This window comes from Neodiprion pinetum, chromosome 3, assembly GCF_021155775.2.
Source record: "Neodiprion pinetum isolate iyNeoPine1 chromosome 3, iyNeoPine1.2, whole genome shotgun sequence".
NCBI lineage: Eukaryota > Metazoa > Arthropoda > Insecta > Hymenoptera > Diprionidae > Neodiprion > Neodiprion pinetum.
Genome location: NC_060234.1, coordinates 4642857 through 4666872, shown reverse-complemented (window position 1 = coordinate 4666872; position 24016 = coordinate 4642857). Strand labels below are relative to the sequence as shown.

Below are 24016 nucleotides of genomic sequence, written 5' to 3'. Positions count from 1 at the left end.
TGTCATACATGTTGTACGTTCGGAGGTCGAGTTAAATACTCTTAAACACTGTAATTGTAAGTGGAAATAGGTATATACCTGTAGACATCCGGATTTTAATGTAACTGGATGAAAATAAAAGAAAGATAGAGAGAGAGAGAGAGAGAGAGGCGACGAGTTTGAGGGGGGAAAAAAAAGGAAAATAAAAAAAAAAAAAAATCGAGACGAACGTTTTTGACGAAGTAAAGAGGGGGAAAAAACGTCGAAGAAAAAAAAGAATGCTTGTCCATTCGGTGCGCAAATCCACGAGAAACACACGATGAAAAGCGAACGAGAAAGTTTATGAAACGACACAACTGGGTCAGTATTCCAATAAACCTGTGTAGACGTCAACAATGATTATTAACGCGTTGCAATGAAAAAAAAAAAAAAAAAAACCAGGGTAGGCACGTTTTTTATGTTACAATTCTTAACAGTTATCCTGAAAAATAATATTTTTATTTGTTTAGGGCACAAGTTCAATAAAATTTACGACGAGTTTTCGAAAATACAAATTATATTCGTAATTCACAGATCCGACCAACGTCCTTCTCCTCGTTATTTTTGATTTTATTTGAAAAAAAAAAACAAAAAAAAAAACAAAAAAAAATTGTGCCATTGTTCCAACTTTGAAACCGTAACCTGAATTTTTTCCAATTTTTTCACTCAACTATTCAATTATTCTTTATAAATGCTGAGAGTGATTTTGAAAAGGATGTTATTATTTTTTTTTTTTAATTCTCTAGTACTTTGCAAAACAGAAAAAAAAGAAAGAAAAAAGACAAGAAAGCAAGGGAAAAAATACGTTAAACTAGCAGTGGTTCAGAACAAGAAATTATACGACGTACAATTGTTAATCGCAATGTAATAGGAATATTTCGGCAAAGAACGAAGAAATGAAAGAGAAGGAGAGGGAAAAAGAATTTTGTATAAAAATTAAAACTTTTTTTGTTACGACGTGAATTAAATTAACGAGGTGTTTCAACATTTATTCGTCCGCCAAAGGGAATTTTACTTTTATTATTTGCATTTAACGCAATCAGATCAGTTTTTGCGATAATGTTTGAGCCTCTGTTTTGCCACATTTTCAACCCGACTTTAGACCCCGTTAAATACATCTTCGGGTTCGTCGCGTTCGTCACTCGGTTGTCGCTTAACACCATTAACACCACCCCTGGGACTCAGAGTGTATTGTAAATAGTAAGCAGTATGGATTATAGTTATACGTGTATACTTGCACAGGTATAACATAAGCAGCGATAGGCTTTCCTAGGATTATTCTAGTAGAATTATGCGTGTAACACGTTGCATTTTTCCGTCGCACGTCACGCGACAACGAAAAAAAAAAAGAGGATATTTATCAGAAATTTGATACATTGGTATATACTCGACAAACTACACGAATACATTATTTATCTGTAAAATAATTATCGGGATTTAATCAAGTAATCTTTAATAATGTTATCTTAAGAAATTACTTGAGAAATTGTCTTTCTTCTTTTTTTTCTTCTTCGATTTCTTCTGACATATTTTTTTTTCTCTTTATTTTTTTTTTTTTTCTCAAGGATCGAAGCTTTTTTTTGACACAATTACAAATTTCGATCGTTAATTTTGTATTATTTTATTCTTTTTTTTCTTTTCGTACTCAGTTTTTTCCTCTTTTCGGGATGAAAAAATCAACACAACATGTCGCCAAAGATTTATCATTTAATTCGCGACGTAACGTAGTAATTTTTTTTTTTCTTTTTTATTTTTATTCCAATTGTTTTTACAACGCGGAGAACAGTGAATTGGGAATGTCTCCTGGTTACAATGTTAATTTTGAATTTTCTTCTTTTATTTTACATACTCGGATAAATTATACATACCTGTACATGTACAGGCATATATTAGTAGCGAAATTACCTGCACTGAGAGAAATTTTTTAGTTCCGGTCCTTAACTTTTTTTCATTTTTTACCATAATCTAGAAATACAGGCAATTTATACAGGCAAGGTTCTCATTAGTAAGAGACAAAATTTACTTCCCGAGAAATAATGACAAAAGAGCCAGACAATTATACGTGAAATTTTACCAACTTCCGGTTTCGCCAGCGAACGCGTGATACATATAATGTAGATAAGAATGCATTTACTACTTCCGTTGTGTCGGAAACGGCGGTATAACGCATATTAACCGATTGCTCGAACAGCAGGGGTATTATATTAAAATTACTTTACACGTTAATTTGTTAAGGAAAAAAGAATTTTTTTTTTTTTTTGCAAGGATCAATAGTCCCTTTTATTATTTCTCAAGCGACAAGATTTTTCGTTTTCTTTACGACATCGCGTTTCATTCATCCCACGATTTTCTTTTCTTCGTCTTTCGTCTCAAAAAAAAAGGAAATTTTGTAAATTTTTCACAGTTGTATATTCCAAGCAGAAGGTAAAAAAAAAAAAAAAAAAAAAAAACGCGAAACATGTTTTATAAATTTCGTAATTCACGGACTTGAATAATGTACACGAAGAAACAACAACGACTCTTAATTACAAAATCTGGATTAATATCAGCACGATATCCGGAATTTCATTGTTAATCAAGGACTCGAGAGCCGCGCCTGTTATTTATCAGGCGTGTCTGGAGAGGCGCGGTCACGCAACAAATTGGAAAGATTTAGAATCGCGGAGTGGCCGGAAGTGCGAATCGAGGGATGGCGAGAGTGAAGGAAAATAGCGACGAAGAGGAAATGAAAAAAATAGAAAATCCATCGGACGGTGATTTCAATTTGATTGGATGGAATTGATTCGCGGTTTATATTCAAAGGCGGAAGTAAAAAAAAAAAAAAACAAAACCGCACCCTTTCGCGACTCGCGAGTTGCACGCGAGTTCTCGACAATTAACGGATTATTGCACGAACGGAAAACTCGTTAGTTTAATGGAATAAGAGTGGTCGTCGAACGAGTAGAGTGACCTGAATTTCGTCCGCGAAATACGAAAAAAATAAAAAAAATCTCCCTCTGTCCTTTTCCCTTCATTCTTTCACGCCTCTTTTAAGCAAAACTTTGAACAGGTTGCGGATACTTTATCATAAATTTTTCATTACCGTCGATTGTCAAATTTGTGAAATTATTGTAATTCGTAAGATATGCGATCACGAGATCTATTTGGTAATACAACGGTGAAAACGAGTGGAATTATAAAAGAAATTTATATAGATATTCAGGATTCGTTACAAATTGTTACGAAATTTTTAAAAATTCAGCGACACTGAGTTTCTACTTTTTTTTTTTTTTTTCAACGGTCGATTTAACATGTCGCCGTTTGTTGAGGAATTGAAGAAAAAAAAATAATTATTCAACGATGCCGTTATTCTGAGAGCAAAAAAAGTGTTTGCAGAATTTTGAGAAAATAATCTTTCGAACAAAACAAACTGTCGCTAAGATCTAATTTAACGAATCTAATAGATTTTTAATAATTTTGTAAAACAATTTGATATAAAACATCGATGTCTAAGCTTTTCTTTGCAATTCCAGTACTTTCTAATATTGTTCTACATAGTATAGCTGATAATTTGATAAACACTCGATTTTTGGCCAAACAAGTTTGATAACAAGTATCGAAAAGGAACCATGTTGAAGAACAGAAACAGAAAAATTACTTTTCTGCTCGGTTATAATCGATTCTCCGGATTTTCAAACTTTTTTGTATTGTTATAAAATTTATCTCAGCCTCTTTTGTTTTTTTGGTAATTTTCATCATTTTCGCTTAATTTATTCATTTCAGGACTTGAAACACGCGGAACTGTTGACGGTCGCATTTACTGTCGATGGTACCGAACGTGTTCTGGACCTACGACTCAACAACGATCTCATTCCAGTTGGACATCAGCTACGACGTCAAGTTAAGAAGGGATCTTTCGATACTTACACACCCTCGAAGGAGGTAAAAAAGATTTTGAACATTTTTTTATTTTTATTTTTATTATTATTATATTTTATTATAGAATTTATGCAATACAATTTTAAACTGACGTTATTGCTCAGCGGTATGTAGCAATCTGAAGCAAGGAAAAAAGAAAAAGGGTGAGGTTGGTAAGAATAAAGTTGAAAGTATTCTTAGAATCGGAATCAACGTAGAAAGCTTGATTAAAATAATTGGATCAAATTATGAATAAAAACTACGAAAAGAAAGGAAGAAAGGATAAAATTCTAATAACTTTTACTTAATCACCGCACGCGTGATAGTAAATTAGATATTTCACAAACGGTGAGAGAAAATTTTGAAAAATACTTAAATATCGGAATAGAAAATTTAACTGTTAGTTTATCGGAGTGGATATAGTCATTAATTATGATAATTGATGCGTTCACGCTGATTAAGTATTTAAACCTCGCGCTGACTGCTGAAACGTTATACATACATGTATGTAATTTGCAGTTTCCCGGTTCCCATGAGTTCCAGTTTGCTCGTTTAACTATTTTCTATTTTTATATTCTTCGTTTATTTTTATTTTTTTTTTTTTCTGTTTAATTCACACGCAACAGCAACAATAATAATATTAATGATAACAATGCTATTTACAACGTCAATTATACTAATTAACATTCGTCGAGTCTGCACTGAGAAAAATTTCATTTCTTATGGTAACTAGAAAAATTCAGTAAAACAGGTATCGTTTTGTTGTTGGAAAAATGTAGGTAATTACACGAACGTAAATATCATCGTATTTCTTCTCTCTTATGTGCGCTAAAATAAAAAAAAATAAAAAAAATAAACTATTTCTATAATTATAATTTCAACGAGCGTGTTTTGGTCTCGACTCGCATTTTTAATACAAGCCTGCTAATTTTCTTATTTATTTACTTGTTCGTCTCCAGTCCCTCCTTCCTCCTCCTCCTCCTCCTCCTCTGTCGTTGAGGATATTATTATACCTGTTCATTGAATATGTACACGTTTTACACGAATCGTGCTTCTTCGCATCATAAGATGTACAGCACGATTAAAGTTTTCTAAATAATCATCCGTATCGATTTTCCAAAATTTCATACAATCGCGTCACCGTTGCGTGCAGTGAGAATAACGATTTTTTTTTCTCATCGTTGGATCGTAATTTCTCATTTATGTTTTAACTTCTTTTTCATCTTGTGAACAAAACAGATGTACAAGTTGAAAGAAACGCTTAACGAACATTATCGAGAAAGCTATTTAAAAGTTTTCACTGAATTGATCGTTAGAAGTGGGAAAAAAAAAACAAACAAATATCCAATATCTGTAATCATTTTCAAACAAGGAAAAATCGGATTTAAAATCGTATCAACTTCAACACAGACGATGCGAATATTATATAACCCAATTTTTTTATTTCATTTCTCACACGTGCAGATAATTGGATATAATATGAGAAACGATGTTAACCAATCGTGGTTTTTGAAAATTACATTAAATTGTTATCTCCGTGGGATTAACTGCTGTGTAAATTTTTGGGTTTGTTGGATAAATAATAATGAATAATAATAATAAATGATATTTTTAACATTTGTACGATGTAGAGTATCACGTCATGTAGATTATAACATTACTCGTCGGTCGTTGCACTTGATACGATATATATTATTGGACAACACATGCTTACTCTTCAGACTCTCGGTAGTGTTTAACACTTGTAATTACGTATATCGTTCAAAACCAGCAACGCAAAGCTCGACTAGTCGAGGTCAATTGATATCTTTCAGATTTACATAAATTTGCACACGTACGTTTTACGTTTGTTGTTGTTTTTTTTTTTTTTTTTTTTTTTTTAATCTGTCGTTGAATTACCTCACACGTCACATCGGATAAATCTCCTCGAATTTATAACTTGATATAATTTTATATATTGTTATTGATAAATATCTTTACACAATTTACTCCCTCATTGGAAGTGTGTTTTTTTTTTTTTTATATTTTCTCAAGGAAATTGAAGTTTGTCAGTACCAAGGAAGCGTCAGAGGTATACCAGATTCTTGGGCGGCATTATCAACTTGCAAAGGATTGAACGGCGTTCTTTTTGACGGGAAAAGTCTCCACTACATTCAACCGCAAGATGAGACTATCGAGGCTCCACATTTCATCTACAAGCATGATAATTTTGTCGCAAACAACACGTGCGGTAAATATTTTCAAATTTTTTTTCCTTTTCATATTTATTTCTTCGCTGCAGAAATATTTTTTATTAATTTTCTTTTTTTTTTTTTGTTTTTGTTTTTGTTTTTTTAACGACTTTTCGCTTGTTCTCTGTTTCAGGATACGAGGGTACTCAGCATCGTCACAGCGTTCATAATGATATAATAGATAATAACGAGATGATTAGGGTAAAGCATAGAATATTCTTGGTGTTTTTTCGCTTTTTTTAAAAAAATTTTTTTTGTTTTGTACCTTAAAAATCCTCGATTTCGGTGATTACATTAGTAACGAAATATCTTTCTACTTTTATAACAGCACAAAAGAGACGCCGGCCTCATTCGAGGGCCGTATAATTCAAACAAGAATACCCGTTACGTAGAATTAGTTATGGTCGTTGATAAGCTGGGATACGATGCTATGAGTAGAAATTTGACGAGGGTTCACCAGCACGCCAAGGATCTTGCAAACATTGTGAACGCGGTGAGTGATCATTGGCTGATAAATAGACAGAGTAATGTCTATCAATGTTTAATTGACGGACTGTTGAACCGACGGTGTGTTCGAAGTCCCGTACGTGTCGTTAAATTAAACACCCTAATCGCGATTTTTTATTTTACAGCTGTACACGCCTTTGAATATTTTTGTCGCATTGGTTGGTATCGAAGTTTGGACGGAAGTGGATGAAATTTCGCTTTCGGTAAATGGTGAGACGACTCTGTCCAACTTTCTGAAATACCGCAGAGAGCATTTGGTCAGAAACATACCCAACGACAATGCGCAGCTTTTGACGTGAGTGATGCTATAAAATATAAAGAGATGATAAAACAGTTGAATACCTTCTCAATCTTCTATTTATTTTCAACGAATTTTCTTTCTTGACGTACAGGAAAGTAGAATTTGAAGGCGGCGTTGTGAGCAAGGCTCTGAAAGGTCCGATCTGTACTTTTGAATTTTCTGGTGGTGTTTCGATGGACCGTTCCAATGTCATCGGTCTGGTAGCGGCTACAATCGCCCATGCGATGGGGCACAATTTTGGCATGGAGCACGACACGCTTGACTGCAGCTGTCCGGAGGATAGATGCATAATGGCTCCTTCCAGTGGATCGACAGGACCCACACACTGGTCTTCTTGTTCGCTGGAATACCTGGCTCTCGCTTTCGAGCACGGTATGGATTACTGCCTGAGAAATAAGCCGGAGAAACTTTTCGGCAGTTCGATGTGCGGGAACGGTTTCGTCGAGCCTGGAGAACAGTGCGATTGCGGGTTGGAAGAAAACTGCGACAATCCTTGCTGCAACGCTACCTCTTGCATGCTTCATGCCAACGCGAGCTGCGCTACAGGAGAATGTTGCGATTTCAATACATGCAGACCCAAAGCTGCGGGAATGGAATGCCGTTCGGCTGAACACGAGTGCGACTTACCAGAATATTGTTCGGGTCAGAGCGAATTTTGCCCCTCTGATGTATATAAAATTGACGGAGAAACTTGCAGCGATGGAAAAGCTTTCTGTTATCAAGGTACTTGCAGGACGCGCGATAGTCAGTGCAAACTTTTGTGGGGACCCTCAGGCTCTTCCTCCGACTCGCAGTGCTACGTCATGAATAACAAGGGATCGAAGTACGGTAACTGCGGGTATAACAGAGTCAACGATACTTACATCAGGTGCAATGACGCGTGAGTTAATTATATTGATCAGAGTTTTCAGTTATCTTCTTAGTTAAGTGATTACGGCATTGTGGGAGCTTAGATGAATGTTGATATAGAAGATTCGGTCAACTTTACCTCTTATGTAAAAAACACTCGGCTTCTCAGGAAGCTCTTAGTACTTGGTTTGAAGGTGTATAAAAAACGTAAATCATCGGCGAATATCCACGATTTTCGGACTCGCTCGCATTTCGCGATTTGAAACGGAAAAGGATCTTCTTGTCATGCAAGCTTTGTTTAAAGTATTCTTGAAACAAAGTTCTCATATCTACATTATAACAATTTTACGCGATGTTGTAAATTTAGTTTCTGCCCAAAGTTTCGCGCTGGTGTATTATTTCACTTGCTTTTCCATTCGCAAGGCAAAACACAAAAGCGATTAAGCGATGATGATTTACCATTTACAGAGACAGTCTCTGCGGCATGCTTCACTGTAAGCATCTCAACGAACGACTTGAATTTGGCATGGAAGAGGTCGCTATTCTCAGTCACTCCTTTTTGAACAGTGGTGGCCAAATTATACCTTGTAAAACAGCAATCATTGATCTAGGTTTGAATCAGATGGACCCTGGCCTTGTGCCTAACGGAGCCAAATGTGGTACTGACAAGGTAAAAATTTATGAGAAATACTTTCCATTACATCGTAAGTGCCGATCACTTTTTATACGAATTAACGTCATTAATGTTAAACAATTTTATTTTTTCTCAAATAATTAGATGTGCCTGAATCAAAAGTGCGTCCCAGTCGCAGAAGTTAAACTCTCCACTCCGGCAGGTAATGAGGCTTGTCCAAATAATTGCAATGGCAACGGAGTATGTAATAGCCTGGGTCACTGTCACTGCAATCCCGGCTTTCCTCCACCTCTGTGCAATGAAGAATTTAATGGTGGTTCCATCGATAGCGGTCCTGTGAAATCGAGAGGTGAGAATCGTACTGCTATTTGTAAAGAAAGAAAGAAAGAAAGAAAGAAAGAAAGAAAGAAAGAAAGAAAGAAAGAAAGAAATTGTCGAGTAATTACATAAGTACTGCTATTTGCCTACTGCGCCTCAGATTGATAGGATATCTCAAGAACGGTCAACACATCGACAGTTGTCTAATTTAACTTGCGTGATACAACGATTGAAAACTTTTTCTCTTCTAGATGGCTAAAAACTTTGATAGACTGTAATTTTTATAGTTTACGGTACACGCTTCAGCTCTCGAAAAGTCGAGTAATTTCACCGCATATTGTTTATGAAAATAAATTAATCATATAAAGGGATTTGTTATGTGTTGCAGTACCGTCGTCGGACTTTAACAACAGTGTCGAAGTCACTCTTACAGTATCTCATCCCAGAACCAAACGAGAGTTATCTTCAACCAAAGAAGCCGTAAGTGTTATTCGTTGAAATTTGAATGCCGGTGCAAAAAAGTAAAAGAGAAAAAAAAAAGTAATCTCAACTTTGGTTGAAATATGTTTATTTCGAGTTAATGTTCTTGCCAAAAGTAAAGATAAGTGTTTTTTCATGTCATAAAAAATGTCCAAAGACTTATCTATTCAAATATTTTTACACTGTCCGTGTATTATTTTTGCTACGTAATAATCGTGAATTAGAATTAACGATGATGGTTCTAGGCTAATTATCGCCATGTATTAATGAGATCGTTTTTGTTATTTAACCAAACAGTGCTGGCGTTGTGCTTTAAAATCTAATTATAATAATTTCGAGGCTTGGGGTTACATATCAACGGTGATACTGTATGAGGAAAAAACAAGAAACCTTTTATTGACCTCAAGATTATACGAGGATATTGATATCGTTTGATTTCCTTTTTTTTCGTAGTTTTTTTTCATCGATGATAGTCGCAATATCAAGAAACTTTTTTCGCCGTGCCACGATTATTATTATTACAACCGTTGCACACGCGAAAGGAAAATCGATTCACAGTTTGCATAATAACAGTGGAGGCTACGAGCACAGAGGACAAGTTTCCATGCTTTATTCAACTCTGGACGTACATACCTAGTCTGTTATTATTTTTACTTTCTATTTCTCTTCTTCCTGGCCGTTTTATCGTGAGAATTACCGAAGCTATGGAAAAACACGAAACAAGAGAGCAGAAAACTGTTTAAAGCACAAAGTTATAACTCGACGTAAATATTTTCATTCTCCGAGTTCTATGAGAAATGTTGATAAGGAATTTTTTTTTTTAATCCCTTATAGTTTTAGCGAAAAATACTTATCAAGCTAATTCGTTAAAATTGTGGAATCCGAGAATTGCAACGAATGACGATTTTGTGGGTAAAACGTCGGTTTTTAGTCTGACAATTTTTTTTCCTTACGTTTCTTCTCGCCTCTCCACTACGTTTGATAATCGTCAAGTATCGTTGCACGCTGACGCTAAAAAGCTTGTATAAACCTGAGCCGACGAGACGAGGCATTAACCCAGAACACGCGACTCACCCTTCACCCACACCCACGTGTCTACCCTCATACATAGACCTTTCGGCTTACCTTTGAGCCTCGAGTAGCAAATCAGAAATCTAAGAAAGGCAGTAAAATTCACCGTCAAGCCCGTGTAGCTCTTTCTAAGCATTGTGAGTGACTCAAGCCGGCAATGTTACGGAGATTAATGATGGAAGTACGTTACATCCGGTTTATGAATATCCAAGGAACATCCGGCTCTCCTCCTTCCCTTTTCTCGCTTCTTCATCTCTCGTCGCGATTGCACTGATTCATCATTGAAACTACTGTATACATGGAAAAAAAAAAGAAAACAAAAAACAATAATTTGCTGCTTTGTCTACGCTTGATGCAAAAAATATACGTTCGTGAGTAAAGATTTTGGATTTAAGACAAATTAAGATCAACCGAATTTTGTCAAATTTCATCTGTTCGAAATTCAAAATTACGAACAATTCTAATTTTCAAACGTTTCTGGGTCCGATTCCGATGAAAATTTTTGCAAGTTTTTTTTTTCGTGCTTGATCATTCGGAACTCAAGTTTCAAGCCTTCGAGAATTTGAACGAGACTTGAAACTTGTACCATTCGAAACAGATCGATAGAATTCTGTCGAATTTCATCTGTTCGAAATTCAAAATTACCAATGATTCGAATTTTGAAACGTTTCTGGGTTAAATCCCGATGAAAATTTTTGCTAATTTATTTTTCGTGATTGATTGGAGAATTATTCGGAACTCAAGCTTTAAGCCTTCGGAAATTTGAACGAGACTTGGAACTTTTACCATTCGAAAATTCGATCTTGTCCGAGTTTTGACCGTTTGACTCATGAGATGATTCAACGTAAAAGTCGATCTAAATTTTTACGATCCAAAGAATATCGTAATGGCAATACGTGGCTTATAATTTGATTTACGTTTTCTTTTATGCGCCAGCATATCTAATCAGTATTTCGTCTATCAACAACAAAAAAATTTACGAGTCTTAAGGAACAAATTTTAGTCGGTTACTGGAAAGTTACTTATTATTTGCCCTTGTATAAAATCAACCAGAGCGATTAGTTGTTACATTAACTACCGGATTCCGATAATGTTTACCAAATAAGTATTTATACGAATTATTAATGTTCAAAATTTAACAAAGTGCAAACAGCATTTGCCCCTGTAATTTTCTGAAACCGTTTCTTGAATCGCGAAATTATTTTTCCCCGACAAAAATGTCACATGCACAATGATCACTCGAAATCACGGATGTAAAATCTTTAATATTATAAGTAAATACTAGATTTAAACTTTATTTAAAATTAAAAATTTTAAATTTAAACACAATAAAGCAGGGAGTTGAACGTTCGAACAGCCGTTTTACAACATGAACCGTAACTCACAGTTGTGGAAAAAATTAGAATTCTTCACGCTACTTTTGATCTCGCTTTTATTTTCATTTATTTCCCCGTGATATTCGTTATTTTTTCACAGTTTCGATTGCTTCTAATCATTCGTTTTCATTTTATTTCAGGGATTAAAACACGCGGAGCTGTTGACGGTCGCATTTACTGTCGATGGAGTTGAACATACCCTTGATCTACGACTTAACACCGATCTTATACCCGTTGGACACCAGCTGCGTCATCAAATTAAAAAGGGTTCCTTTGAGACAGTGAAACCTTCAAAAGAGGTGACAAAAACTATTTTCTCTGTCTTTATTTTTTTCTTCCAGTGGATTAACAATTATCTCCGATCTTCAAACATATTGTACACTTTATTTGAACTTTTAGTAGCCATTCACGTTTAGTCTACTTTACTTTGTTTTTTTCTTCAGTGATCTTATGTTTAAACTTATACGACCGCACTTCTAATGCAATTCTCCTCAAGCGCTCCCTTATCTTTTCTTTTCTTTACGATTAAACTGAAATTAGCATAAAGGAGGAAATCACATTTTGTTTGTTCTTTTTAAAGGAAATTGAGATTTGTCAGTACCAAGGAAGCATCAGAGGTATACCAGATTCTTGGGCAGCGGTATCAACTTGCAGGGGAATGAGCGGGGTTGTTTTTGACGGGAAAACTCTCCACTATATTCATCCTCAAGACGAAACTCTCGAGGCTCCACATTTTCTCTACAAGCACGACGATCTTGTAGCGAATAATACTTGCGGTAACTGTCTCATTTATCTATGGTTGATGTTAAATTTCTAGTTCGTAATTTCTTTGCCGCATTAATGATATTTATTGATTCCGTACTTGTTCCATGTTTTAGGATATACTGGAACTCAGCCTCACAGCATTCGTGATCATCTAGAGAATAACAGAATGCTCAGGGTAAATTTAACTAAACGTTTCTTTTTTTCTTGACAGTATTTGTGATTTTGATTATCGTTTTAAATTAAAAAACAAATTTTGTTCACTTTTCTAACAGTATAAAAGAGATACCGGTGTTATTCGGGGCCCGTATAATGCAAACAAGGAATCCCGTTATGTAGAGTTGGTCATGGTCATCGATCAGAAGGGATACTTTGCCCTGGGTAAAAACATGGCCAGGGTTTATCATCACTGCAAAGATATTGCCAACATTATAAATGCTGTGAGTAAATTATGCGAATGAACCTATTTGACAAACTGTATCGATTGAATCGATTTTCAAATGAAGAGTATGATCGGCAGATTTTCCTCGCATTAATACCTTTCGTTTTGTATCTGGAGTTTGCATAATTAATGAAAATATATATATATACTCCAGATACAAAACGAAAGGTATTAATGCGAGGAAACCTATATATATATATGATATATCTATGTATACATATAATTCTTTTTTTTTGGTTTTTATATAAATGAATACGGACCGTAAACTATTGATATCACACAATAATGTGTAATCATGTGTTTTTCAGCTGTACTCGCCTTTAAATATTTTCATCGCTTTGGTGGGTATCGAAGTTTGGACGGAAGTAGATGAAATTACGCTTTCGTCAAATGGTGAGACGACTCTGTCCAACTTTCTGAAATACCGCAGAGAGCATTTGGTCAGAAACATACCCAATGACAACGCGCAGCTTTTGACGTGAGTGACGCTATAAAATATATCAGAGATGATAAAATAGTTGAATACCTTTTTATGGTTCTATTTATTTTCAACGAGTTTTCTTTCTTGACGTACAGGAAAGTAGAATTTGAAGGCGGAGTTGTGGGCAAGGCTCTGAAAGGTCCGATCTGTACTTTTGAATTTTCTGGTGGTGTTTCGATGGACCATTCCAATGTCATCGGTCTGGTAGCGGCTACAATCGCCCATGAGATGGGGCACAATTTTGGCATGGAGCACGACACACTTGAGTGCAGCTGTCCGGAGGATAGATGCATAATGGCTCCTTCCAGTGGATCGACAGGACCCACACACTGGTCTTCTTGTTCGCTGGAATACCTGGCTCTCGCTTTCGAGCACGGTATGGATTACTGCCTGAGAAATAAGCCGGAGAAACTTTTCGGCAGTTCGATGTGCGGGAACGGTTTCGTCGAGCCTGGAGAACAGTGCGATTGCGGGTTGGAAGAAAACTGCGACAATCCTTGCTGCAACGCTACCTCTTGCATGCTTCATGCCAACGCGAGCTGCGCTACAGGAGAATGTTGCGATTTCAATACATGCAGACCCAAAGCTGCGGGAATGGAATGCCGTTCGGCTGAACACGAGTGCGACTTACCAGAATATTGTTCGGGTCAGAGCGAATTTTGCCCCTCTGATGTATATAAAATTGACGGAGAAACTTGCAGCGATGGAAAAGCTTTCTGTTATCAAGGTACTTGTAGGACTCGCAATGATCAGTGCAAACTTTTGTGGGGACCCTCAGGCTCTTCCTCCGACTCGCAGTGCTACGTCATGAATAACAAGGGATCGAAGTACGGTAACTGCGGGTATAACAGAGTCAACGATACTTACATCAGGTGCAATGACGTGTGAGTTAATTATATTGATCAGAGTTTTCAGTTATCTTGTTAATTAAGTGATTACGGCATTGTGGGAGCTTAGATGAATGTTGATATTGAAGATTCGGTCAACTTTACCTCTTATGTAAAAAACACTCTGCTTCTCAGGAAGCTCTTAGTACTTGGTTTGAAGGTGTATAAAAAACACAAATCATCAACGAATATCCACGATTTTCGGACTCGCTCGCATTCCTGTAGAATTTTGAACAAACACTATGTTGTAAAATTAGTTTCTACCATAAGTTTCGAGGTGGTGTAATCTTATTTCACTTGCTGTTCCATTCGCAAGGCAAAACACAAAAGCGATTAAACGATGATGATTTTCCATTTACAGAGATAGTCTCTGCGGCATGCTTCACTGTAAGCATCTCAACGAACGACTTGAATTTGGCATGGAAACGGTCGCTATTCTCAGTCATTCCTTTTTGAACAGTGGTGGCCAAATTATACCTTGTCGAACAGCGATTGTTGATCTAGGGTTGAACGAAGTTGACCCTGGTCTTGTGCCAGACGGAGCTAAATGTGGCACTGGAAAGGTAAATATGAGCCAAACTTATAGAAGTTTGAAAAAATCGTTTATTACTCTAGCGTCGCCGATACTATCAAATTATTTTTATTTCACGACAATCAGATGTGCGTTAACCAAAAGTGTATGCCCGTCGCGGCGATGAGACTTACTTCACCTGCTGGCAGCGATGCTTGTCCAAATAATTGCAGTGGGAATGGGGTTTGTAATAGTCAGGGCCACTGTCACTGTCGCCTAGGATTTCAACCGCCCAGATGTGACGAGACTGGCGTTGGCGGTTCCATCGATAGCGGTCCTGCTGAAGATCCGAACGGTAAGTCATTTTTATTATTTTTATGCCTCTGTACTTGTTTGTTTAAAGCGGTTATGTTGAAAAAATTTCAGAGCTAAGCCTTGGGCATAATTTGTAAAACATTAACTCGTAAAACCCAAATTTTCTTTTTCAATTACAGCACGAAGAGACTTCTTAATATCGCTGTACGTTATTTTCTTCGGTATCGTGCCCGTCTTGGTGCTGATAGGATTATTCGTATGGTCCAGGCACAGCGGAAGATATAAGTGGAAGAAAGGCGCTACATCAGCGTACGTACCTAATCTAAATTGCTTTAAGTTGAAGCGTAACCCGCCTAAGCGCCAACTTCATACCGATTACATTGGTCCGAGTATAAGTGTAAGCTTGAGTAATTGTATGAGCAGTGCTAATCTGTTGAGGAAATTAGTACCTCAGTTTTTGACTGATAGAACGAAAACTGGGCCGAGTCAAGACGGAAAGGACCATAAAATTTTCACTATTAGCGATAACGAGCCTAACAAACTTCATTTGCAAATAACAAAGACTGATTTGGTATCGAGTACTAATCCTGACGTCATGGGCTGCAGCAGTAATATCGAAGTTCAGAAATCAACGCCTTTGAATAATGATCTGAAACTGGAGTTCATCCATCCTCAGGAATTTCTCGCTATGCCCGGCGGTGTTAAAAAATATAAAACCGAAATTCTCCCAGCACCAAAGAAGGAATTAGGTACGAAAATATCCGAACAGATACAAAACTTTCAAAGAAGACCGTCGAAAAATTTCAAAGGTCTTAAAGTTAAGACTGAGCTTAAGTTTCAACATTTGACAGAAAGCCCCTGTAGCACTTCTGGCATTACTCCAAACACATCGGATACCAACGTATCCAATCCAACACCAAAATCGACCGTACTGTTTTACAATAAAAAGGCTCCTCCCCCACCTGCTCCACCTCAAAATCTTAAACCGAAATTATGGAATTAAAATATCTCAGTTTTTGTTCCGACATTTCCTGCTCAAACTTTCAACCTGTCTCACTTTGGCCGACTTTGGTAATAATTTATGTTTCGTGTATCAGGTTTGATACCTGACACGATTTTCGTGTATAAAATTTGTTGCTTAATATCTGTAATTTCAGAAGCTGGACATTTAACGGGAGAGCTCACTTAAATCCTTGATATTAAAAAAAAAAATTTCTCACTACAATTAGAGACCGATAGTAATTTTTTCTATAATGGATTAGGAAATATCCTTACATACGATCTCAAATACTCACATCTTTAAGATATATTTTTACATATAACAGTTAGAAAATCTAGTGCATGGATCATAACTGTTTGAGAACTCTTAAAGCTTTGTGATTTATGCATTACATTACAGGGGGGCAGTGCTGTGTGGTGGTGGTTTTAAGTTGCGGGAGATAATATTTATTAATATTAAACAGTCGAACTGAGTACCAGCTGTTTTAACAGCTGCGGTATATTGAAATAATATATATATATATATATCTAGTTGCATATCAATTATTATAAATGTAATCAATCAAGTCACAATTTATATACTACATGACATATGTATCTCTAGTGATACCTTTATATGAGGACAAATGCTCAAAATCGGGACGTCAGACTGGCAAAGAACAAATTATCTGTGTATTGTAATAAGCTCTTTATTTGTGGCCTAGAAACCATGATTTTAACATTTTGTTTATTCTCTTTTCTTCAATTTATAATTTAATTTTTTTTTTTTTTTTTTTTCACTTCTCGTTTTGTGTATTCGTGAATTTTAAGTTTATTGTTGCAACATATACACTCTATTAATCGTGATTCCAATTTGATTCAATTCCTAGAATATCATTAGAACTATTAATCTATAATTGACAATATTTTTATGAAATTTTATTTTTTTAAACATGCAATATTTGGAAAGTCATATTGTTAGCAAAATACTTAGTTGATTTGATCTTGATCGTAGTATCGTGTCGTACGCTTTGTTATTCTCTCTTACCTGCTGGACAATGTAGAGTCTATTGGCTAACATGTTTAGTGTGGTAAGTTCGTTATGTAAGACTAGAATTTAAAATATTCAATTTTGGCTGGTTTTTAATATTACGAAAACCACATTTTGATGAACGATACTATGCTTTATCCGCAATAACACAAGTATGTTTTTAATAGTGATACTCTCTTCTTTATTTTGACAAATATGATTAATTTTATCTCATTTTACTAATTAGGTAATAGAAACTAATATTATTTCGCCATCATCAGTTACCGCTGATTTGCACTTTGTATAAATTTAATATACTATTAGGATAAAGTGTAGTTATTCGTCAATTTCATGAAGCATAGTAAACGAATCTCACATTTGCAAATGATATTAGCATCGTTCGTCGCATGAATTATTGTTTGCATGAACAGAGAAGAACAAAAAGATGGAAATTAAACAACAAAGATGAGAACAAATATGTTTTAGTATATTTTATTTTTAGTCTTAGCAGTAGTAGTAGTAGTAGTAGTAGTAGTAGTAGTAGTAGTAGTAGTAGTAGTAGTAAAATAAATTAAATTGGTGATATATTGTCAATATGAAATAAACAAATGGTTAATACGTGCATCAAATGCATGAATTTTGAACCGCACTTCGTAAATTAGCTAACCAGCATTTGATTTAAATTTAAACAATGGAAATTCATTTCGCCTTGTTCTAACTTTATTATTTTCACAGATGTAGTTGCATGGGCATGTTTAACCTAAACAAAGTTGATTCTTATGATAAAATTCTCCTTCAATAATTTCAGTTATTGAACTCATATTAGGCATTAGAGAGTTCAATTTTGTTTTCGAATTGCTCTATCGAAAGAAGACATAAATTCGATTAATTTTCTAATATCGAGCACCGTTGGTTCCTTTTTCTTTCTACCCTCAAATTAACAAACTCAGGCAACATGAACTTGCAATTGAGAGAAAATGAGATAATCGACTGATCCTTGCTGGAAGCTGGCGTACTCACACTCAGTTTTCAGTGATTCAATGCAGTGAAGGATGATGATGATGATGATGATACTTAATTATTTAAGCATGTATATTGCTATGGACAGTCTGTACTTTTGTATGCATAATAATAATAATAAATAAAAAAAAAAAAAAATAGTACTTATGTAAAACCCGTTCTGTTTTTCTCATAATTTGACATTCTTCCTTTTTCCATTGCTTGCTAATAACTTTCTAATCTTTTACTAACTATACCCAGCTCTTTAGAGAACCGTGCATGCTTGTGTATTAAAATATTGTTTGTGAATCTTACTCTTGTTATGTTTATAAATAGATAGATAGATTTAATTATTTGGTTGAATAGGTTGATTATCATGATGTTGGTACAGGTTCAATTCAGATAATAATTGATATGCAGCATACGATTTTACATATTATACTTGTAAAGTCAGATATGAAGTTTGTTTAAATGGTTTGAATGTTAGCTGAAATACAGTTATTAGTTTAGCATCATGCTCGCTGGCTGTATTCCAGTTGTTCATTCGTTTATTCATTACAGTACAATCGTCCGTACTTTGAAAACTGTTGTAGTTACTTCATTATCACGCTTTTTACCCCGACAACATCCTCGCTTAACAATTGCTTGAAATTTCAGGGTCGAACGAGCTGCCAACACCCTGTCTATCAAGACGATCGAACGTTCGAGTCCCATACCCCGAAACATTGAGACGATCGACTCTACTCTCAGCCAGGATTCAGCCTGTGCGAGCCTGCTGCCAAAAGCAGAGAGAGACGAGCGATTCAACAATAATCTATTTGGTCAGTTTAAGGGGTACACAATTACCCCGATCCAGAATCTACCCAAGCTTGCCGAACCGTCGAAACCTGCGCCTCCGCCGCCGACCGTTCCGACAGTAGCTATAAAGACTAACGTTAAATTAGCCCAGCGAAGTAACACCCTGAGAAGTACGCTGTCCAGCGGTGTTGTCCACGCCAATCAAATTTCAATCGCCCCAGCTCTTCCTCCATTGAATCCGGGCTGCAACGCCAGACCATTGATAAGCAGCCCTGTACTATCGACAACGACTTGTACGTCCGTAGAAATAATCGGTCCTAAAGTTCCGAGCAGACCAGCTCCTGATATACCGGTAAAAGTGACACCCGAGATTCTAACTATAACATCAACGTCGATTCCTCCGAAACCGCCAAGGCCGAACAGCACTCCCTTGACAAATGTGATATTACCGGAAACGGAAAAGAAACCAGAGAAGGGAAGCGCTCTGAATCGAATAGCTTCCATATTGCGTCCAAACTCTAGTATTATGAGGTCAAACTCACAACCAGCTCAGAAAGAGGATAAGAACACAAATACGCTCCCGAGAAATCAACACCACAAGGCGAACAAAGTGATCGATAAGGAGATACTGAGGAACTTGGAGATTTCCAATCCCATACCTCAAAAGGAAATCGAAATATCGACACCTGCCATCCCGGTTGTTCATTCCGAGGTTGACGGGGAAGAAAAGAAGGCTGTAGTTATGCGAGCACAGTCCATGAGAGACAGCAAAATCACTGCAAAACCTGCCATTCACACTTTTGGCTCGATGAGACAAGCCAATGCTGCAAAAAGACCCACCAGCATACCGGCCAGCACTAGACCAACTTCACCTCCTCCGGGACCGCCGAGAATGCCTTCGAATGAAAAGATCTCGGAAACGGGTGTAAAGATTCCCGGATTACCAGGCTACCAAAATCCGCCGATAAAAAGCGCTCCAAGTGTCCAAGACAACGCTTACGACGACTGCATGAATCTGATGAACGAGCCTTCGCTTGGTAAAATAATGGAAGAATCTCCGTCCAGTGACAATATTTATGCGGTGATAGAAGAATCAGTGCCTGAAAAAAGTCGCAATAAAGTTGAACCCCAACTGCCCGTTATACAGAATGAGTACAAGTCACCGAAACCCTTGGAAACCTCACCGAAGTCGGGAAGCAGCGCTGATTCGATGGGACTGCTGTCCGAAATTGTTTCCGAAATATCTAACAGAAATTTTGACTCTATTTACTCGACGTCGACGCTTGCGAGAAAGAAAAAAGAGAAGGAAGAGATGGACAAGAACTCAGAAAATCTCGGGTCAAACAGCTCGTTGGGAACTTATATTAATTCGAGTCACTACAAAGCCCCGGGTAGTATCTACTCAACTTCGCCTTCGAGTAAATTCAATTCTGCAAGTTCGACGACCAGCTCTGGCTACCTAAATCCATCGGCAGTGAACGTGCCTCAGTCTGAGGATAAGAAAGATTCTGATAAACCGAAGGCGCAGCTGATTGAGAAGGATTCTAAGAGCGTGTGCAAGAGCAAGTTAACCACCCTGAATTCTAACAACCCAAATATCAACGATGAGATGTCCAAACAGCTCGGAATGAAACCGAGTGATGGTAATCTTAATTTCAAACCATTTTCCACTACTACGAATAAAACGATGGCATCTTTGGCCACGAGCTTGAAGAAAGATGAGAAAAAAGAAGAATCTAAAATACCCGCCAAGCCCCCGTTGAACAGGACAAAGACTCCGCCTAATCTTGGCAAACCGTTTACGTCGAAACAGATGCTTGATTCGAATACTAAGACTGGTAAACAGGGTGCCACGGAATCAAGCCTCAAGCCCACAAGGCAAGGGTCTGACACGAGCCTAAAGACCTCCAGGCAGGGATCGGAGACCAGTTTGAAATCTAGTAAGCAAAGCGGAAGTTTGAACAAGTCTAACCCGAGCTTGAACAAATCTAATACAAATTTAAACAGGTCGTCAAATAATTTGAATAAAAATGGATCTAGCTCAAATTTGAGTACGATGTCGTTGAAGAGTACTTCGTCAAGTCCAAAGAGTTCGGCGCTAAATTTGACCGCTACAAATAGTCCTGACCTAGTTTCAAGCTGTTCAAACTCTAGCCAGAATATGACGAAGTCGCCGGATGTCCTAGGCAACAATCCTAAAGCCATGACCGGGACAATGAAAAATATTGTAAAAACACCGACGATGACAAGGAGTGTAAAAACACCGACTACGCCACCAAAACCAACAGCCATATTGATGAAGTCTGCTAGTCTTGTCGATAAGAAAAAATCGCCGACTGGTAATACGAGTATAGCTAAATCTCTATCGGCTAAGGAAAGTACGGCGAATAAAACTGCCTTGCAAACGAAAACATCGGCGAAAAATGAGGCGAAGGTCGGTGGCGAAACGACTAAAGTAAATCCCGTTCAAAAAGCTGCTGGTAGTAAATCGAACGTTGCCTCATTGCAGCAGAGGTTTGAAATAAACAAAAATACTAATCCTACGAGAACTATGTCGGCGATTGGTAAAAAAAGTGCCGTCGGTAAGACCATTGACGTTGGTCGAAGCAGTAGTGCAAAAAAGTGAATACAATATGAAGTTGAGATTCACTGAAAAGACGTTTTTTCGTTCACAAGAACGCATGCTGTGCTGTAAAATTTCATACTAATTTTACAAACCTAACGCTGTTTAAAATTTTCGGATATTTTCCAAGTTCGTCTGACAACAATTTGACTAAGAAAGAGAATAAACGAAAAAATGATGGAGTAAACGATTTTTGAATACTAATCGTTATCCCTTAATGGCAGTCGCGGCATGAAATATTTTTTATTAATTTCAAACGAGAGTTTGGTTTCGGCTGCTAGGAAAGGATGTGCTATTTATACTTGGTAAGACGATCGTATAAAAGTTTTAGTACCAAAACGTAAAATCTTATTTCGTAAATAGATATATAAGCTAGGATGTTAATTTAATTAAAAAAATTAAGTTTAAATATTCGTATAAAGCGTGTATATAATAATATAATATGTATAAATTCGATATTTTGGTAAAAGAAAACGAAATGTTTTTCCAAAGTATTCAAAGTCCTGATGAATTGATAAAAATAAAAAAAATATATACTTAATTAAGGCCTTTATGTAAGAGAGAGTTAAAAAAAAAAAAATGATAGAAAATTTTAAATCTATTTTCGCAACTTCAATATTCAAATAAAAAAGATGAAGATTATTGTATTCTGTGATACACAAGAAATTAAATGTTTGTTGTAATATTATAATAGAGCAGTTTTTTTAGGCAAGACCAAATCTTACTGGGAAAAGGAGTTTGACAAATGAAATGAAAAAAAAAAAATCAAACACGAAGAAATATTGTATTTTCGAGATAATGTATCGATCGATGATATTAGAATTAAATTCAACAGGGATATTAAATATTAATGAATTTTTGATTCAATCAAATTATAGCAAAGTTCAGTATAGTATACAACGTATGTAATACATACATCATCGCCTAAAAGCATTAAATAATTATTTAACCCGTTAGAATTTGAAAAACAAAATCGATTGTATGTATAATATTATCTTAACAGTCACAGATACAGCTTTCGTGAATTAGAAAAGATACAAATATACGATGTAAGGAATTTTGGAATATAAGCAGCTATCCAACGAGGGCAGAGAGTGTAATTTATTTGACTGATTTTTTGTATATATGTTGATATGTACGGATATAGAATTAAGTGAAATTTGATAAAAACGTACCTTTGTGTGGACGTTAAGCTAAGTTATAAATTACCATATGACGCAAAGTACGTGTAGCGTATGTGTAGCTATACATACATACACACATATATATATCGTATATATATATACATATATATATATATATAGATATATATATACTACACGTATGTGTACATACATTTTTATATGACGTAGGTTCACATGAGTTTTAACATAAGTCGCTTTCAAAAACTATACACTGCCTTGAAAAGTCTTTTAGTAATTATAGGATCGTTGAGTTTATCAAGTAATAATACTAGTATTCATGCCATGCATTTTATTTAAATTGCGAAATCTACATAAAATTAAGAGCACGGGATAAAAATTTATGAAACTAAAAGTATACTATGCATATGACTACAGGATTTGATATTAAAAATCAAACTCACAATGCGATTAATTCATCATTGTTGAACATCACACGGACAAACTAATTACCCACATTCCGTCTGCAATGTTATACGTCTATGAACAGAAAAAAAAAAAAAATTATTGCCGTCATGATTTATTAAACGCGTAATAATTTTTTTAAGAAAATATGAAAAATGACACTGATGTATTAGAATAGGGCAAAATATTGTTCAACCAGTGATTTGATAATAAAAGATAACTCCTGTTAATATAGTTAAGAATAATATGCTATTTTATGAAATTGAATAAAAATTTCAAACTCTTCAATTTCAAGCGCCACAATGCAACGCCAATATACTCATAGAATGTTCGTTACAGCGTGTGAATAGAAAAGGAAGAGAAAATCCTGTAATTGGTGCATATTAGATTGCGTTAATCGGGTGCTGGGTTGTATTATTTGTTACGATTTTTCTTTCGTCAAAGAATCGTATAATAATTTAACACCAGTCTTTAATTACCAATTATTACTTTTGCTATCATCCAGTGTAAATCAGCGATCCGAAATAAGGGAGCATTTAAATTCAAAGACAAAATTCTTTTACGTTTTGCCTCTAGTCTAACTATTACATAATGTGTATGTTTTTGCAACGGGTACAAACTATTGTACTATTTTACTATATTATTATAGCATTATATTCAGTTTTTTGTAATAACAAGTGCTAATATTCGTATGATGTATCATAATTTCTTGATACCAAAGACACCGTCACACAATTTATATTTCTAGCTATTACTCTCGTTACTATATTATCATATTACATGCGTATAACAAATAATGCGTTTACAATGATTCGTTAGTTACATCTGTATGCTTTTTCATGAATGAAAATTACATTAAAATGATTTCTTTGTATCGAATATTGCGTTTCAAATGTCTTCATCCGTTCGAGTAAATTAATTT

General features: G+C 35.8%; 1 protein-coding gene across 1 annotated transcript in view; it reads left to right on the top strand.

Annotated features, from left to right (window-relative positions):
- The window catches only part of Meltrin (meltrin), a 48385-nt gene extending 26043 nt beyond the window's left edge, over nucleotides 1–22342 (top strand). Inside the window, exons 3-21 of the mRNA XM_046619339.2 lie at nucleotides 3781–3939; nucleotides 5950–6145; nucleotides 6280–6347; nucleotides 6475–6639; nucleotides 6779–6948; nucleotides 7046–7834; nucleotides 8272–8473; nucleotides 8582–8786; nucleotides 9144–9235; nucleotides 11823–11981; nucleotides 12263–12458; nucleotides 12561–12622; nucleotides 12720–12884; nucleotides 13195–13364; nucleotides 13463–14251; nucleotides 14616–14817; nucleotides 14913–15120; nucleotides 15260–15389; nucleotides 18745–22342. Coding sequence (XP_046475295.1) covers nucleotides 3781–3939; nucleotides 5950–6145; nucleotides 6280–6347; nucleotides 6475–6639; nucleotides 6779–6948; nucleotides 7046–7834; nucleotides 8272–8473; nucleotides 8582–8786; nucleotides 9144–9235; nucleotides 11823–11981; nucleotides 12263–12458; nucleotides 12561–12622; nucleotides 12720–12884; nucleotides 13195–13364; nucleotides 13463–14251; nucleotides 14616–14817; nucleotides 14913–15120; nucleotides 15260–15389; nucleotides 18745–21511 — 6894 coding nt within the window. The 3' untranslated portion in view covers nucleotides 21512–22342. The remainder of the gene's footprint in view (nucleotides 1–3780; nucleotides 3940–5949; nucleotides 6146–6279; nucleotides 6348–6474; nucleotides 6640–6778; nucleotides 6949–7045; nucleotides 7835–8271; nucleotides 8474–8581; nucleotides 8787–9143; nucleotides 9236–11822; nucleotides 11982–12262; nucleotides 12459–12560; nucleotides 12623–12719; nucleotides 12885–13194; nucleotides 13365–13462; nucleotides 14252–14615; nucleotides 14818–14912; nucleotides 15121–15259; nucleotides 15390–18744) is intronic.
- The last annotated feature ends 1674 nt before the right edge of the window (nucleotides 22343–24016 follow it).